Genomic DNA, 19,172 nt, shown 5'->3' on the forward strand with positions numbered 1-19,172 from the left:
TTATTTATTAGAAATATTTATTGAGTATTATGGAGCTAGGTTGTATTCTGTTGTTTTTAGGTTGCTGTGTAATGTCTGAATATTTAGTTATGCCTTTATTGTCATTGACATACTGACATAAAGTTATGGGGTATGGACAACAATGTCGCACAGTTTACAGGTCAGTTTTGAAACATTTTTGGGGTATATGAACAAATAAATAAATGTGTGTGTGTATGTATATTTGTATGTATATATACATAAATACTGAAAAAACACATATTTATTTTGTTTCCTTTCAAATAATTCAAATAAATGCATGTCTGAATTTTTTTTTTTTTTTTACTTTATTTCAAGTAAATCCATTAATCTTTTCAAACCTGCAAAGGTGTAAATCCAGACATAATCACTTAAACAGCAGGGTGTGGCACTGGTACTGGTCTGGCCTACCAGGTCCATTTTTGCTTGGACCTCCAAAGTGAATTTGTCCTGCTCTGGGCTCATTGGTTTCCTCCCACAGTACAACGAAAAATTCACACAGTTTAACCAAATGTAAAATCCCCAAAACCACCTCTCAGTTTAATGTAATATATCCTGCATCTCTTCATCTAAATTATTCATGTTGTATCTAGGGGATAAAAATATCACATAACAGCGGGACACCTGATGTGGCAATAAAATAAAAAAATAAAATAAAAAGGGCTTGAATTTCAGAGACTTGCAGAACCAGCACTGCTGCATGTCTACAGAAATTGTCACTATTCCGGGGTGACTGCCCGGGAACGCAGCTGAAGGGGTGACTATGTTTTCATAGAGCTCATTCAAACACATGGATGACTGAATATACCCTGAATATATTTTACTCAAAAACATTTTTCAACTTCAAACTTTTGGCAGCAACTGCTTTTTTTTTTTTACTTTATAATTATTACATATTTATTCAGATCATTTTGCCAGGAGAAAGAGACGATCAAGAGCTTTTATTTTGACAGGTATATCTCAATTTTGCCAAAAGTGTCACTTATATTTTATATGTTGTTCTCACCCCTCGATTTTAGCAGGCATTGGGTTTTATGTTAAAAAATTGTAATATTAAATATCTGAGTGATAGTGAAATGGCGAGAGAGTAAAACATTTGTCTATTTTAAAGATTGTGTTTGGTGTCTAGGTCATGTTGTGTGTGTGTGTGTGTGTGTGTGTGTGTGTGTGTGTGTGTGTGTGTGTGTTGTACAGGTTAATCAAGTTGACAATATTCAGCCGGAATGCTGTTGGAACGCCGGGGAATTTGGAATTCTTCACACATCACCAGACCACGTGTGGCTCGGAGGAGCTTCTCTGAAGATGCCTGAGATGCTCCACACCCAACTCAAACCGGAGTAAAGGCCACGCAAATACAAACCACACTCGTTCTGCACATGTCAGCATATATTTTACACCGTGACAGAACAATATCACTCATTCGATTTTTTTTTTTTTTTACAAAAGCAGCGATAAGGTCTTTTTTTTTTTTTTTTTTTTTTAATAATTCGACTCGTGTGGAAATTGAAATCCCCTCTTCACCACCTGATGTCAGTGTTTCGGGAACGTCGTGTCGGGAACCTTCGTTTGCAATGCAAATGACGCGACAGCGACGAAGGCGCCGAGGTCTTCCTCACTTATAAAAAAAAATACCGTGCAAGCATGATAAAACATTATCATCCTAAATAAATACCAGCTGGACCGAACGTGTTATAGCCAGAAGTGCCATGTTCGAAGCCCGCCGTCGCGTTGGGTTGAGGTGACTGGCCGGTCCCTCCGGGGACGCGGGGACAGATAACGGGGTGGCGAGGAGGGGCGCAGGCGGCCCGGGATTTGCATCTCTGCGGCGGCGGCGGCGACGGCGGCAGCAGCGCGATTTCCCGACGAGGAACAATGACCATGGTAAAACATTTATACACATTTTTACGCTTTTCCTTTTAAATCCACAAGAGGTTAAATTAAAGCCGGGAAGGCTCGTAAAGTGTTATTCGTTTTAAAGTCTCCTCGGTCCAGATCGAACGATCTTAGTTATCGAAGGCTGTCCTGCCAGAGACTATATTTCTACTTTCAGTATCGAACGTTTCCACTTCTGGTTTAAGAAACAGCCCTGATTTGTGGGTAATTCATTAAAACCTGATTAAAACCTGTAAAAAAAAATAAATGAAGTTAATAACCTTATGAATGAAGAGGTTGATTATATTTAATTTCAGCAGTTTCTATTCCAAAAGATCAGCATTTATTTCAAAATGTTTTTTTTTTTTTTTAGACTTCTTATCCATTTTGATTGTAATATTTCTCTGGATGTCATGTCATGGTTGAAGCCAGACGCTTTTCTGTTGTAAGATGGGGAAGGTGTTAAAACCGTGACGTCAGATAAGTCAGCACATGTTTCAGAGGGACACTGGAGTGCCAGCAAGTTCCCCCTTTTCCTGCGGTGTCTCCGGTTGCCCACGGCGACCTGCGTTTATGGGACGGGAATCTCGTTTTGGTGCGTGTGTTGCAGAGCGATGCTCACCCCAGATCTCACCGGGCTTAAAGGTCCCGCTACCGAAGGCCCAGAAAGTAGATCTCCGACGAGGCGCTTCCTCTTCAACGGGGTGACCAGATGTGGGGCAAATGTTGCCTTCCATATGATTCCACGGCGGGTGCGGCCTACAGCGGGTCCTGTATAAACGATATAGGCGGGACTTTTAGAGCATCTGGGCCACCTGAAATGTGCAGGAAGGTGTGAACATGGGACACGGGCTTGGTGGTCCTGGACAACTTGTAGCACAGTTTAGATGCAGGTCATTCTCCTTTTTGTTTTTTTAGAAAGGAGAAGGCCACCAGTTGTAAATAAACCGCCGGGTCGGTGGCGAGGGGAAATGGGAGGTCTGTATTTAGGTCCCGTGGGCCGCCACCCTCAGCATGTCAGCGACGGTCTAATGGACTGCGCTCCACGTGAGCTGCTAACAGCGTCTTTCCACTTTCTTCCCCACAGAGCTTTTTTAAGGTGAAGAGCCGGTAAGAGGATTTTCATTTCTTCACTTTTATATTCGGGCGCTATTGTCTCAGTCCTATCTATTTATTCAGAGGTATGTCTTGAAAATAAAACTCAGTAAGTTCAGAAAACACTGACAGTGCACCCCATTTCATAAAAAAAACTTGTATTGCAAGGATCACCTTAAAATCACCTCAAATCAGTGAAATAAGGCCCAGAGACTTGTATTTCCACCTCTCCCCATCCGGCACTTTTCTGTCTTGAAAAGGGGAGGAGCCTGAGGGCATGATTGACGGCTGGATGATTTAAAGGCCCCTCCTGTCAATATGTGACGCGCCCCGTTCGTGAAAAAGTATGGCCCAGAGCGTCACAAGACCAGGCCAAAACACATGAAATTTCTAAATTTCTTTATTTCTCCTTTTAGTTTGGGATGTTCTTATGTATTTCAAAGTGTTAGATGTTTAAAATTGATGTGAAAAGGTTTTATCAAAAGATACTTTTTCAAGGTCAAACGTGTTTTTGCACAAAACACATGAGACATGCTGAATTCTCCAACTTTCTGTGTTGGAAATGAAGTTTCTATGTTGTAAGAGAGAAAAAGTATTAAAAAGATTAGAATGCGCTGTCCGGAATCAGCTTTTTTACCTTACACGCGCTGAAAATCACTTTAAAGCACTCCGTTCAAGGTCAAACATAGTTTTACAGAAACAAAGCTAAAAACACATGAAAGTTCAAATTTTCTATAAGGATACTACATGTTAGACATGTACATTTTTGATGGGAAAGTATAGTTCCAGGAGAAAGTGTGTTTTTCAAGGTCAAACATAGTTTTACAGAAAAAATGTAATACGTTTTCAGGGCCACGTCTGTCTGTGTTGTCAGTAAACATGATTAAAAATCTGCTCATTTCTGCAGACATAACGCGCCCCCTGCTCCTCCCAAGAGATCAGGTGAGTTGTGAGAGAAGCGGTGCGGTTTTCTTAATAGGAGGAGAAGAAACGGTTCGGATTGGATTCAAACGCTTTTTCGCCGCTGACTCCTCAAACCATAAAGCCATTTGTTAGTCAAACCAGTCTGGAAAAGGCGCTCCTGTGTGTATAATGTGGAACATCATGATCCACACGGAAGTTGGCTTTTTATATATGAAGCCTCCAATTCACCCCAAAGGAAGTGAATATTTTCATATTTTGCTTTATGGTGGGGTTTGGTTGTTAAGCAGCTCATCATGCGGTATTTTATGCAGAATACGTAAAAGGAAGTTGCATGTCACTTTTATTTCTGCTCTATTTCAGACAACACTACTTATGGGTGGCCTGACAATGAATTTGTAAGTTCTTCCTCTATCTTTACTGAGAACACACTCATGCCGAGTCATGTGCTATTTCTACCTCGGTCTTAGTTCAGGAAAACACAAAATGTTGTGTTTTGACTGGCAAATGAATATTAGGAAGAAAATAAAGAAGTAGATGTTGATTCATCCAGTTAAACACACACACACACACACACACACACACTAGATCTGTGTGTTGCTATAATCCCCATCAGGCGAGTATTAGACTTCCTGTTGCCTGTGGAGATGGTTCTGCTGTCACTTCCTCTTTCCTTATTGGGAACAGATAATGATAATTTGTGTGTGTGTGTGTGTGTGTGTGAATGTTTCTCAGTTCCTTTCAGGTAAAAGGTAATGAAATAAATAATTTGGAATCTTTCATCACGCCGCTTTTACTTACAAAAGTAAATCGGTGATATTAAACTGCAGTCGAACGGCAGAAAGGACGACTTTCTGATTTGTGTGTGTGTGTGTTCAGGACGAGGAGGACAGTGACACATACGAGGCTCCGCCCTGTGAGATTCCCATAAGGCCAATGACTTCTAAACCAGTGGAAGAGAACGTCTACCTGGGTAAAAAAATTAAATTTTTGGGTTTCCTCTCTCAACCCTGAACTACGAATTGCCGTTTCTATTTTGGAGGGTTGGGTGTGTCCAGGCATTTTTCAACATCAGGCACATGATCAGATTTTAGGAAAACCAGCAAAATATTGGTCTGCTGTGATAATGGTACTTCTAACAAGTCTTTTAACTATATATAACAATTAAAAATACATATATCATTTATTATATAGTTATAAAATAGTGCAATTAAGTAACCAAATCCACTTTCTTATAATTGAATTGGACCCTGTAGGGGAAGCGATTCATCACGCCAGCAGCTAAAGAATCCTTCCCCCTGCACCAGGTACCTACTGTCTGTAAACGGTGCTATGAGTCCATCGTCCGAAGCTGATACTGTAACAGAAATCGTTACTGAAAGCGTTAATGCAGCATATTCAGTATTCTGCCGCGATTATTTTAAGAGCGACATAAAGACGACGTGTGAAAGCTCAGAGCAAACGAACGGCCCAAAGCAGGAAGAGGAATATCAGCCTATGATGCAGAACGTAAGACAAGGAAACGCTGCGTAAAAAGGCCTTTTATACCAGGGAGAACAAAGGGGAATTTATCCCGACCAGAACAGGAAGAGGAAGCCCGTGTAACTGTTATAGTTACAAAGTTATAATATTAAAATCAGGGCTGCCAAAATGAAGGCATGAAGGCAGGGAGCACAAGAGCAGCAACCAATGTGCCATGTCCCCAAAGAAAAAAAACATTTTATTTAAAGTGGACCAACAAACATATTGGGGTCTACTTGGGGCAACTCGTGCACACACACACACACACACACACTCCACCTACACTCACCATTATCAGTACAGTAGGGTGGTAGTAGCCTAGTGGGTAACATACTCGCCTATGAAACAGAAGACCCAGGTTCAAATCCTAAGTTGCTCCAGGGGGGAAACTGTCCCTGTAACTATTGAAGTCACTGTGGATAAGGGCGTCTGATAAGTGCTGTAAATGTAAATATACACACACCATAGTCACCATAGTCACCTAAGTTGAATAAATGTATTTCATTGCCTTAAAAATATAGAAAAAGTTGTGTCATTTTATGATGGCAGGTGTCATTATTCTGCTTTTCTGTTGCAACCTGGTAACATTTGACCCCTCCAAGCAACACAGATAAGATGATTTTTAGCATGAAAGCAGATATAGCAAATGGCACCTCGTAGCTGACGTCTTGCGCGTGTCTTTTTTTGACACCACAAGACCCTGTTGCTCTGCATTCAGTTGACCATGAAGTACTATTTATGCCACAACACCTTAGAGACAAATGTGCCCACTGGTCTGTGCCCACTGGTTTAGAGCTGTCTGTGTGCTAGTAGCCAAGCGGGTAACACACTCGCCTGCGAACCAGAAGACCCGGGTTCAAACATTTACATTTACATTTACAGCATTTACCAGACGCCCTTATCCAGAGCGACTTACAATCAGTAGTTACAGGGACAGTCCCCCTGGAGCAACATAGGGTTAAGTGTCTTGCTCAGGGACACAATGGTAGTAAGTGGGATTCGAACCCGGGTCTTCTGGTTCATAGGCGAGTGTGTTACCCACTGGGCTACTACCAAACCCCGCTTACTACCATCGTCTCCCCTGAGTGTCTCCAGGGGGGGGCTGTCCCTGTAACTACTGATTGTAAGTCGCTCTGGATAAGGGCATCTGGTAAATGCTGTAAATGTAAATGTCTCATTGTTTTTTGGTGCGCTGCCTGCGTCCCCTGTTTGCACCTCATGTACCCCAGTTTGTCGGTGTCGCACACGTGCACTTTATGTCAGTATGTAACTTTGTCTAATCGTTCAAATGTTACATGTAGCACCGTGTTCACTATGTAGCGTCTAACACGTATATAGCTGAAATGACAATAAGACTGTACAACAAGGCGCAGAGCCAATAAACAGAGCGAAATGAAGATGAAGGAGGACAGAAGGTAGATGAAGCAGGTTTCAGAGTCGTGCTTATTTTAGGACCCGCTGGAGGCCGGATGGGGGCCCGATAAATGAGACCATAGAGCCGTTTTTATACCATTGTAAAGACCCTGGTCATGGTGTCAGGTGAGCGCGGCGGACTGAACGCCGACACTTTTTTTTCGAAGTGTCGACATGCGCGTGTTCTGTTGGTGTCCAATAAACGCTGAATGCAATGTTCGAAATCCCGACTGATGTTAAACAGGGTCAGTTGAATGCAGCAAAAACGCGTATGCTGTTCGGATTGTGGTCATTTTGAACGACTGGAACTTTTTTTAACTCAAATTTTAGTACCGCCGCCAGAGAATCAACAAGTATTGTCAATGCGTAAATCGTCCACGTCTGCACCGCGATGCATCGATTATGAGATTCATTTCAACAGCCCTAGAGACTACAGCGTTTTCTCAGCATGTTCCACAGTCTTGTTTGTGTTTGTTAGTGGATGGAGTGGTTAAGGATTGATCCGTATTAATGTTTCGCAGACCGGAGTTCGAGCCCTGCTGTTAATAACAGGCAGGCCATGCCACCCCCCCCGGCCAGCCAAGAACACAGTAGGCCTTTCTCTCTCTCTACCTCTCTCTCTCTATGCCCACGTTTTTCCTCATTCTTCCTCCTCTGTGTCATCATTTCTTCTCAACGTCCCTCCTTCTGGCCCACAGAGAGCTGAGCTCCTTCCACACGTGGATCCCACCTGCAAGCGTAAGCGTTCACACAGGCCACCACCAGAGGGGGGACACATCTTCAGTTTCCCACAATGCTCTTCTCTCCCTTCAGCTCCTGAGGTGGATCGTAAGGAGAAGCCTGGAAAAAAGGCCTCCAAGCAGCCCCCTGCCATACCGCCCCCTCCAGCCAATCAGGAGGAAGGTAATGAGGCTGCACCTACTTCTGTACGGCATGCTGCATTAGAACTCACAGCAGCTATGAACATGATCAATAATCTGAATAATCTATATAATCAAGATTTATTCGAAAAAATATTTATATATTTATATACTTTTAATTGTCAGTTGATTACAAGAGGCAAATAAAAAATGTATATAAGGTTTTATATATACCCACATGTGTGTATATATAATATAAACCCGTACACATCGGCTGTTTTAACCTTCTATGCTTCCCTTCTTAAATCCCAGATGTGTATTTGGACCCAAACGAAGACCAGGTCGGTTTTTTAGCAGAGCCGCTGCTTGTGTCATAGACGCTGTGCAGTGACACCACGTTTATTCCCCTCTCTAGGACGAACGCGATGAGCTGTACCTGGAGCCAACGGCAGGTTCGATCACGCACGCCCTGACTGGGCTTTTTAAACATATGTTGTTCTGACGATGTATTATTTATTCAGTAAATTGTTATAAAAGTCAGAAGTTTCCGATCGCTCGGTTGCTGGATGACCTTCGATGACCTGGACGACCTTCAGTGTTCATGCTGCGTTCATGCCAAGCTTTACATGGCTCTTTGTTCTCCTCGTTCCTTGGACTTACTGGTTTCTACCGGGAATCTACCGATTTTCAGTTTATTGATATATTTCCACTCGTGAACATGAATGCCGGTTTTGTTCTCTGTTGTGTCTCAGCAAGCCTCCCCACGAACCGTGGGCCCATGCCACTGCCCCCATCTCCAAAAGCCATGATGCCTCTACCTACTCTGTACGTATTCTGTGTTGTATTCACTTTTGAACATTAGAAATTGTGTGAATTTTATGAATAATTGCGTTTCACTGCAGAATGAAGCCTCCAATACCAAGATCGGTGAGTTCTTTACAAAACTTGCTGTGTGTGTGTGTGTGTGTGTGTGTGTGTGTGTGTGTGCGTGTAATACCTTAACTGATCCAGACTGCTGTGGGGTTTTTTTCAGAGCACGCTGCCTGTAATGGAGGGGAGGACAGGTTTGCATTCCTTCTCACGCTTGCATCTTCAGCACTGATCCAGCCATCACAAGCACAGTCTTCATACACACGTGCACACATACGCTAAACCAGACGGGCTTTCACCCACGCTCGCTGTCAGCCTGAGGAACAGGCTTGTTTCATGCACTGAATATCCCCCGCGCTTAGTTGGAAAAACTATGACGGACTATTAATATTAAATTCATTGAGACGAGTAGACGTAAAGCTCCTGCACGAGAATATTTTAATTCTGTTCGTTTATTTAACATGCATCTCCAGTCGTCCCAGCCGAGTCTCGAAGATCCTCCTTTCCTACAAAACTGCCTCCGCCCACCCCCATGATGAAGCCCCCGCTGCCATGCACCGTAAAAGAGCCAAAGCCTGGGTAGGTCACGTTCTCTTTTCCTTCCCGAGGACGGTGACACGTCCCCACTAAGAGTAGAAGCTGTCCTGACCTTGTGACCCTTGTGTTCCAGTTTGCCTCTTCCGGTCTCTGTGGATGGTGGTTCAGGTGAGGGAGCCCTTTTCTGCGCCAGCGTCTCCGTGTCCTATACGGCGCAGTGCTGGGGTTTGGCCCATTTTCTGGTTCCCTCGCTTGACTTCTCTTGGTTTATGGACCTGATCTCGTAGATGAAGTGTGGACTTCCACCCCTCAGTCAGCGGCCTGGTGGATATTTCATACAGGTTCTGTACAAACTGTGCGCCTCGGACCTGTGATGTTGCCTGGGTTGTTCTGAGGGGTGGAAGTTTATTTCTCCTGTCCAACTCAGCAACTTCTCAGCTATTCCTGCTCCTGTAAATCACTCTCAAGAACTCAGTACTTCTCACTGCCTAATTTGTCATTTAAATTTATTTTACAGCAATAAAGAAAGCTTTTGTTATTCATTTTCTTTCATTTTTGTATAAGTCATGTAATGAATGTCTGGAGCGTCAATCATGTTTCTTTTTCTTTTTGTCTAGTGCCCCCTTGTGGTCCAAAGATGACTGGACAAAAAGGAAGTGAGGTACAACAAACTTTTTTGTGTGACTGTGTGTGTGTTATTGCTAGTGAATGAATGTTATTACTGAGCTGTGATTGGTCAGATGATGTGCTGATTTCCTCCATAGGAAGGAAATTGTGTGTGAGTGTGTGTGTGTGTGTGTTGTTGATACATAATTATTTGTTCCCTCTTTAGTGTTTAGTCAGAATTTAGTTTGAAAGAATAACTGCGGATGAATGTTATTGCTGAGCTGTGATTGGTCGGATGATGTGCTGATTTCCTCCATAGGAAGGAAATTGTGTGTGTGTGTGTGTGTGTGTGTGTGTGTGTGTGTTGTTGATACATAATTATTTGTTCCCTCTTTAGTATTTAGTCAGAATTTAGTTTGAAAGAATGACTGCGGATGAATGTTATTGCTGAGCTGTGATTGGTCGGATGATGTGCTGATTTCCTCCATAGGAAGGAAATTGTGTGTGTGTGTGAGTGTGTGTGTGTGTGTTGCTGATACAGAATAGTTTGTTCCCTCTTTATTATTTAGTCAGAATTTAGTTTGAAAGAATGACTGCGGATGAATGTTATTGCTGAGCTGTGATTGGTCGGATGATGTGCTGATTTCCTCCATAGGAAGGAAATTGTGTGTGAGTGTGTGTGTGTGTGTGAGTGTGTGTGTGTGTGTGTTGTTGATACATAATTATTTGTTCCCTCTTTATTATTTAGTCAGAATTTAGTTTGAAAGAATGACTGCGGATGAATGTTATTGCTGAGCTGTGATTGGTCGGATGATGTGCTGATTTCCTCCATAGGAAGGAAATTGTGTGTGAGTGTGTGTGTGTGTGTGTGTGTGTGAGTGTGTGTGTGTGTGTGTTGCTGATACAGAATAGTTTGTTCCCTCTTTATTATTTAGTCAGAATTTAGTTTGAAAGAATGACTGCGGATGAATGTTATTGCTGAGCTGTGATTGGTCGGCTGATGTGCTGATTGCCGTTTCCCAGGAGGTCGGACTGGAGGGAAGGGAGTGGTTCGCTGGAAAGTGTGACCGCAGAGCAGCAGAGGAGCTTCTACTGAGGATCAGCAAAGTCAGTGAGCGCCGTGGCCTTGTGTAAAAGAGAAGTAGTGCTGACTCCGGCTGAGTAACGTCACCAGCAGCGAGTGTGATGGCGAGAACGCGCCCCAGCTTTCAGCTTTCTTATCATTCATTTACATTTACAGCATTTACCAGACGCCCTTATCCAGAGCGTCTTACAATCAGTATGTACAGGGACAGTCCCCCCCTGGAGACACTCAGGGTTAAGTGTCCTGCTCAGGGACACGATGGTAGTAAGTGGGGTTTGAACCTGGGTCTTCTGGTTCACAGGCGAGTGTGTTACCCACTAGGCTACTATTCACTCATGTTAATGAGCATCATCAAGTGGCTTTTGATGATGCCGATGATTATAGTGAACAAAGCAAATACCTTCAAAAGGCATTCAATTTTGTATTTGGAAACTACGGCCTTGAGAAGTTATTGACCGGGTGTGACCGGGGTGTCACCCTGAAAATGCCTGTGAAATGTGAGGATGTTTGGTTAATGTTTACTGCACTAAAAAAAATTTATTCACGGACAAAAAATAGATTTTGTTCATATGCCAGGAAAGATGTGACGTTGGTCTTAAATTTCATTTAAAGGGGTCTTAAAAAGAAAAAATGGCTCCATCTTGGCCTCCGAAAAAAGGGGCGTCCAGGCGTTTTGTAGACGTTGCTGAAGTGGGTGTGGGCAGAGACGTACTAGAGCCGGACGTTTGATTGACCCGGCTGTGTGACACGAACCCGTCCGCAGGACGGCGCCTTTCTGGTGCGCCGCAGCTCGTCCAGCGACGCCCGACAGCCGTACACCCTGGTGGTCCTCTACAGGCAGAAGGTCTACAACATACCCGTGCGCTACATCGAGGCGACAAAGAGCTACGCGCTCGGGAAGGAGGGGAAGAAGAATGAAGAGGTGAGAGGGGGTTATGACAAGATAACAGGGTGACATACACAGCCAGTCAAACGTCTGGACACATGGACCTTTCTACGTCCTGCATTTTTTACATTGGAAACAACACACAAGCGCTTATGTAATACGCAAATTATGGGCCTTTTCGTGTCTCCAAAGCAGAGAGCTTTTACTACAGTGTAGCCAGACGTACAATAATCATCATATTTGTACCCTCTGTACAATATATGATCAATAATTTCCGAAAGTCCCACAATGTACGATAAGTTATTTCGTTAGAGTGTACCGGGCAGAGATCTCTATTTTCATACTTGGCTTGTTTATGTGCAGTCGTCTCACGTAAACTCTACAGCCAGTCAAAATCAATTATAATGGCCCGTCGATATGAAGCACGGATATGGCACACACTACAGATCCCATAATGTGGTGCTTCAGCTGCTTTGGTACAAGTTGCATTATACACTATAATGTGCACAGCTTATTATAATATATGTTATTAAAGCAGATTTTCTGAGCAAACGTCAGAATGGAAGTTGCGTGTGTGCAATCATGTTAATTTGCTGGCACCGTACTTCAACATGTAGGATCTGGCAACACTGTTCTGCTGCGATGGCAGCATTTCACGCTCTCGTCTTCTCTCCACCACCTTAAATTGGACAATCAGAATCGTGTTTATTGGCCAAGTATGTGGAAGCACATTCAAGGAATTTGATTCCGGTTGATGGTTTGTCTCGAGTACAGAGTAGAAGACAACAACATCAACAACAACAACCACAATGTGCAAGGATGTGTGTAAGTGTTATTGTACAAGTTGTAGAATATGTTTATACTGTTATAAATATATGTACGAATGTACATATGTCTATAAGTGTCTAGGTGAACACTGTGCAGTACAATAAATAGACAAAAAATCTAAATCTTATAAACAGAGTGTACATAAAGTGCAGTGCAATGTTAAGGCTAAGGTGAGGCGCCATCTTGGTTCCAACAGTTTTCCAACAGTCCTGAAGGTTTTATACTGAACACTTTCTCATCATCTACTCATGTTAATCAGCGTCTCATCAGGCGGCTTTTGATGATGACGACAGTTCTCCTCATACAACAAATACGAAATATGTTTCTTCAAAATGGCTCCATGACCACCGCAGAGTAGGGGGCGTCCAGACTTTTGACTGATAATGTAAGTCAATAAAAATATTATCTCAGATGGGACAGGCGGGTGTGTAGCGGGAATATATACCTGAAGATGCAGCCCTGCGTATGGACAGGTATGCGGTCATATATGAGTAATCAGTAGCAGCACCTTGGCAGCGAAAAACATCTGTGTGTGTGTGTGTGTGTGTGTGTGTGTATATATGACCGCCACAACTTCTCTCCATTCTCCTCCCAGCTGTTCTCCAGCCTCCAGGAGATCATCTCCCACCACGAGGACAACCCCATTCTGCTGATCGACAGCAAGACCCAAGCCAAGCACACGGCCCACCTCACCCAGGCGGCTCGGCCCTGACCGCCTGCCCCTGCATCACGCCCTGTACACACACACACACACACACACATATTCACTGTCAGGATCTGGAGGCGTGCTTCTTGTTTTCTGTAAACATTTGAAATAAAAAAATGATAAAAAAAATCCCCGCTGATGTCTGTGCGAGCAAGGATCTGCAGTGGGCCGGGTCACGTGATGCGGTGCCGGGGTGCAGGGGGACGGAGGGGTACGACAGTGAACCACATCCGGGTGATCGGGTAGTCGGGGTCTACTTCTCCGAGCGGAAGTGTGTGTGAAAGTGTGTGTGTGTGAAAGAGAGAGAGAGAGAGAGGGAGAAAAGGGGGAGGGGCCGAGCGATAGAGGAGTGGGCAGCGGCGCGCTCCCGGCCGCACTTATTAATTGCCGCTCCCGGGGAATAATTTTTTTTTTAATTACCGTCGTGACCGTCATTGTTCCCTTTAATCGACACCGCATCGCTGGAAGAAGCTCCTCCGCGTACCCCACCTCCCCTGCCCCGTCCCCGCAGCGGCGCACCGCGCTCCACGATGGCCCAGATCCTGCCGATACGCTTTCAGGAACATCTGCAGGTAATGACGGGCGTAATAAACAGTTATTAGTCCCCATTTCACATCCGGGTGCCGAACTTTGCAGACAGCTGCGCAGCCGGGCGACCAAAACGCGGCGAGCGAAGTTGCTCTAACGCCGGAGGGTCGCGACGCATGCTGCGGGGAGCGTCGCCAAAGTGCGCCGATTGCGACACCGGCCGCCGCGGGTGATTCATGGACCCCCCACGGATTCTTCTGGAGGCGGCTGCGGCGAGGGGCTCTCGGGGACGCTCGGCGAAACGTGCCGCTCGCTCCGCGACGAGGGGATGGCAGGTTCCGCCCAACCGACGACACGTCTGTTGCGCGACGGTCCCTTAACGTCCCCGAAAACCGCATGAAACTTGGGAGACGTCGATAAACTGTCTAGAACCGCCTAAAACGTCGATAAAACGGCCCGACCGCTCCGGAGTAGTTACGTGAACGGGACATGTCTCCGTTTTTTTCCATTTTAACACCTCTGACGCAGTGAACACGGCCAATATCAAATCGCTCCAGGCAGGACCAGGTTCAACTGGCACACAGTTTCCACACCAAAACATTCTGCCATTATCTACTGTGACTTTATTCATTTACTAGAACTGTGCCCAAGTCAGTAATGCAGTAAAGGTACCTGTATTTCTAACATGGCAATATTACAGTTTTATTCACGTGTGTTCGATGTATTTTCATTGCAAGCAGCAATGCACGTGGATTTTTATTATTAAGAGAGCTCTTCTTTTGATAATGTTTAGTTCCTGACGACGTCGTGACATCACACGGTCTCGAAAACAGCAGCCCTCGCAATTAATCGTGGTCTAATTAACGCTCAGAATGAAGAAGCGTGAACCCGCGTCGGTCACGTGACTTCAGTCCGATGACGTCATGCCCGTCGCGTCGGGACGTCAACGTTTAATGCTGAGGGCGGAAATCTACGTGAATGTGTAAATATGACTATGGTTTGGATGCATAACGAATTTGAATTGAAACAGCGATTCTAGCTGCTAATGTGGCCCTCTCGTAGCTGGAAGGTTGCGGGTTCAAGTCCTGAACCGTCCCCGCACACTTCATGGCTGCCCACTGCTCACCAAGGGTGATGGTTAAATGCAGAGGACACATTTCGTTGTGTCACCGTATGCTGTGCTGCAGTGTTTCACATGACAAAAACAAAAACGATCACTTTTGCGTAAAAGTAGAATCCTGAGATTTTTATAGCGTTCGTCGACTACTGTGGTGAGGTTTTCCGGGGGTTTAAGGCGGGGTCATATTTACAGTAGCGAGGCTGGCCTGAGGCCTGGTGCTGTTCCCACAACAGGCCTTCGTTGTTCCTCTGCGGCTTTGTTTTGGTAAAAGCAGTAAAATCCCCACGTCCTCCCTGTGCGTTGCAGTTTGTTAACCGGTGACGGCCCGATCGGTCAGAAAAGCCGCGCTGTCAGCGTGAAAAGAAATGAGAGTGTGTGTGTCTGTGTGTGCGTGTGCAGATGGGGTCCGCGTGAAGGCGTTAAGAGTGTTTTATGTAAACTCCACACGCCACGTCCTGCGCCCGGATCACATGCAGCGACGGTGTGCGAGGTGGCCCGTTGCCAAGACGACCATTCGCTTGCGCGACTGCCGCCGAAACCCCGAGAGACGGGGTACCGTCGCCCTGAGCATCCGGCGGAGTGCAAGGCCGCTGCGCTTCGGGTTTCAAATGACAGTCTGAATTTCGGCCAGAGTAACCCGTGAGGGGGGGTTTCTTCTGAAGGGTCACCCGTAAAAGTAAAAAGTAGGGGTGGTAGTAATCTAGGGGTACCAGAAGACACAGGTTCAAACCCCACTTACCTTTAACCCCGAGTTTCTCCAGGGGGGGGACTGTCCCTGTAACAACTGGTAATATGTCACTCTGGATGCAGACATCTGGTAAATGCAAATCATGAAAAATGCATTAAAAACGTCTTTATTTCCCGTTTCCTCCTCCTCTGACTTGGTCCCGTTACAGCTGGGAGGAATTTGACCTCTGACACCCCAGTCTGAGGATCGCGCCGGATTTCATCGGGCCTGGTTCTGGTCCCACAGCAGCAACAAACCGAGCTTTTACCTCCAATTGTTGGAGGTGAAGTCACAACTCGGCGCAGAGCGATCGAAAGCATGACGCGGGATTCGAACCCGCAACCCGATGAGCGCCTCTTTTTGGGCGTTCCAGCGTAACACTCGGTGCCCGTCTCAGTCTGGCAGGGATCAGGGCCGACTGCGGAGAAGGCAGGAATTCCTGGAATCTGCCAACGCGTGGACTCCCCCCCCTCACAACTATATCTGTGTGTGTGTGTGTGTGTGTGTGTGTGTGCAGGCACATTCCCCCTCGTACTCTTTAAAGGATTTACCGTGAGAAAATTGAAGAAATATTTCAAGACGAATGTAAGCCAGCTGAATGCAGGCCCCGCCCCTTGCGTCATTTAAAGGAGAAAGTGCTCCGGTGTTCCGTCTCTGGTTCTTCTGTCCGTCACCGTGTGTGAGTTTGTTACGGAGTCGGCGTGACTCCGGTGTTGATGGAGTGTGTGTGTGTGTGTGTGTGTGTGTGTGTGTGACCTTCGCCCCAGTTTAGAGCCCTATGTGTTTGCTCGTCCAGCACCTGCGCCTGGCTCCTCCCCTTCTTTGGTGTCATGACAGAAGGTTTCATCACAGCAGATTCACTCATTCATGTGTAGAAAAACACACATGTGATGTAATAAATAATGTGTTACTACAGACAGCACACGGTGCACACAGTGAAATGTGTCCTCTGCTTTTAACCATCACCCTTGGTGAGCACTGGGCGGCCATGACAGGCGCCCGGGGAGCAGCGTGTGGGGACGGTGTAATGTATGTGATGTAAATAAATGTAATAACATGTTAAAAGTGGACCAGGCCCCATTATGATGGTGTATTTTTACAGTGTGTGTGTGCGATCTGGCCAGCACGACCTCGCTCCGATCTCGTCTCCTCTTCCGAGTTACCGGAACTGACCACCAACGTCCCGCTGCCAGTCGCTGTTCAGCCATTACCGGCCAGACGCTGAACAGATGCACTTATTCGATATGAACATCATCATCATACGTAATGCTGCCGGGTTGGCATGTCAGACGGGAGATTTCGGATCTGCTCCCGGCCTCCTGACACGACCCTCCGGCCAGAACGACAGTGGCAAATCACATGACGAATTGCCCGCAAATTTTTTTTGTGCCTCCCGGCGGCGTCTGTATTGTCCCGCCCCTGATGCTGGTATCAGCGGGAAGGGGAAGCGCAGATAAATGCATTACGGCGCTGCGTTTGCCGGCATCGTCCAGGCGGACTGATTACTCAGCACGCTGCGGTACCGATCTAGCCCTCGCCCTGGAGACGGAGGCTCCTTCATTCATTTCTTGGCGTGGATGTTTACCGCAGCGCGGCGAGTAAGAGGTTAGACCTCCTGTATTACGCCATGGGCACGCCGACTGTAACTGGGTCTGTATTGGAATAAGATAAGATATTTGGAATAAATCAGAGAAGAGGTTAGGAAAGGTGCACACATAGACATTTTCTTCGGTGATCTTTGTGAGGACATAGTGTAATAACGGTGTAAGAACCTCCATATAACAAGACTAGACCAAATAGTGAGAGTAGTCAAGTTTTCTTTCCAGACGCCCTTATCTAGAGCAACTTACAATCAGTAGTGACAGGGACAGTCCCCCCCTGGAGACACTCAGGGTTAAGTGTCTTGTTCAGGGACACGATGGTAGTAAGTGGGATTTGAACCTGGGTCTTCTGGTTCATAGGTGTGTGTGTTACCCCACTAGGCTACTAACACCCATATTTATGGAGACATTTGGTCCCAACTATGAACAAACACGCGGTGTAGGTTAGACAGACTGTAACAAATGTTGTTTAGATCGTAAAGAAGAGTAGACATGATGCATCAGTAGACATTAATACATAACAGGTTACAAACAGAATACACTGCACAAATACACCACAGGTACATACAATGACTGGGGAAAAAGAATGTCCACTTGTCTTGGGCGGAACAAGTGAAAAGACTTGTTAATCAGGAAGACACATACAAATACTGCAAAACTCCGGTCCGAAACATGGAAACAGAGCACCTCCCACAGTCCGAATCCTAAACGACGCCCTCATGCCGACCGCCAATCAGAAGTGACAGGGACAGTCCCCCTGGAGTCTGAACCTGGGACTTTGTGGTCGTTTGGTTTATAGGTGGGTGTGGTACATGCTAGGCTGCTATCACCCGGCTATGAAGCCGCTGGTCCCTGATGAGGTCCCACAATGTCTGATTGGCCGATAAGAAATGTCAGCTTGCACCGACTCTCCGTCGCCATGACAACAGGATCTGGTCTGGAGGGATGATGGAAATTGGTTACTGGGGTATCGTTTGGGGCTAGAATGTCTAGAAAATCGGAAAGATACCCACTTATTTATAATCCATGCGTAACACGGTTATTACACTAGGTCCTCACAAAGATACACAATCCAGCGTGTGTGTGTGTGTGAGAGAGAGAGAATGAATGGGGGTTCTGTATTTGGTTAATAACAGCTACGCTCTGCTGCTCTTTGGGCACTTCTGGGTTCTTATGCTCTACTAAACACACACACACACACACACACATGCTGGAGCGGCAGCACTCCGATCCCAGTGCTCAGAGCGATCCTTTTTTAACAGACTTTTTCACACTTCACGCACTGCAAACAGGGCCGCCCGTCATCTGTCCCGCGTACGTCGGAATTATGTTTCCGCATTACACTCACGGAGCGCGATTCGACAAGAGGGATGACTTGGAAAACGACGTTGATCGTATCATCACAAGTTGTGATAGAGTTATATTGCATCGTTGTGCGGCGTGGTTCATTTACATTTACATTTACGGCATTTACCAGACGCCCTTATCCAGAGTGACTTACAATCAGTAGTTACAGGGACAGTCCCCCCCTGGAGACACTCAGGGTTAAGTGTCTTGCTCAGGGACACGATGGTAGTGAGTGGGATTTGAACCTGGGTCTTCTGGTTCATAGGCGAGTGTCTTACCCACTAGGCTACTACCAGGCTATTGAGCCACACTTCCCGGCGGGGCGTTACACAGCGTCGGAAAAGATTAACGAATTGCCTCTAAAAAACAATATTTAATTTTGAGAAAGGTCGTTAACCATTTTGTTCTAAGGTTTGTTCGCAATGTATTTTTATTCATTTGATATTTTGCACTCATACAGGATTAAATGCTACATTGGGGGTAAAAATATCCTTTTTTTATTGGATTCCCAGTATAACAGAGTGAAGATGTAATTGTAAGCGGTTTGAATTGTTTCGCAAGTTTTCGGTTCTATTTCTTTTTTTTTTTTTGTGGTTCTCAGCATTTTTCCTTCACTTCCTCAGTGTTTAGGA

The 19,172-nt window shown here is 45.5% G+C and overlaps 2 protein-coding genes across 6 annotated transcripts in view; both read left to right on the top strand.

Moving 5' to 3' along the window:
• The first annotated feature begins 1,603 nt into the window (after nt 1-1,603).
• Nucleotides 1,604-13,346, top strand: LOC114799689 (B-cell linker protein). The gene is made up of 19 exons (XM_028996489.1): nt 1,604-1,899; nt 2,978-3,000; nt 3,893-3,927; nt 4,270-4,304; nt 4,786-4,879; nt 7,362-7,430; nt 7,543-7,578; nt 7,654-7,743; nt 8,013-8,041; nt 8,116-8,152; nt 8,453-8,525; nt 8,603-8,627; nt 8,734-8,764; nt 9,044-9,149; nt 9,241-9,275; nt 9,725-9,768; nt 10,737-10,820; nt 11,561-11,719; nt 13,107-13,346. Exons 1-19 carry the CDS (start codon nt 1,891-1,893, stop codon nt 13,221-13,223), a joined length of 1,131 nt encoding a protein of 376 aa, XP_028852322.1. The 5' UTR covers nt 1,604-1,890; the 3' UTR covers nt 13,224-13,346.
• A 117-nt stretch (nt 13,347-13,463) lies between these two features.
• Nucleotides 13,464-19,172, top strand: part of cltcl1 (clathrin, heavy chain-like 1) — a 29,311-nt gene continuing 23,602 nt past the window's right edge. For 4 of the 5 annotated variants that reach the window (XM_028997133.1, XM_028997135.1, XM_028997134.1 and 1 more), the window contains exon 1: nt 13,465-13,789. In XM_028997133.1, coding sequence (XP_028852966.1) covers nt 13,748-13,789 — 42 coding nt within the window. In that variant the 5' untranslated portion in view covers nt 13,465-13,747. Of the gene's footprint in view, nt 13,790-19,172 lie in introns of all 5 variants that reach the window. The other variant, XM_028997137.1, reaches the window with a different exon arrangement.

Source organism: Denticeps clupeoides, chromosome 11 (genome assembly GCF_900700375.1).
Source record: "Denticeps clupeoides chromosome 11, fDenClu1.1, whole genome shotgun sequence".
NCBI classification, from domain to species: Eukaryota; Metazoa; Chordata; class Actinopteri; order Clupeiformes; family Denticipitidae; genus Denticeps; species Denticeps clupeoides.

Excerpts from the sequence above, each read along its gene's own strand:
- LOC114799689 (XM_028996489.1), top strand. Across the intron at positions 7,579-7,653 it reads CGTGGATCCCACCTGCAAGC|CTCCTGAGGTGGATCGTAAG; the intron begins GTAAGCGTTCAC and ends CTCTCCCTTCAG. Across the intron at positions 9,276-9,724 it reads CTCTGTGGATGGTGGTTCAG|TGCCCCCTTGTGGTCCAAAG; the intron begins GTGAGGGAGCCC and ends CTTTTTGTCTAG.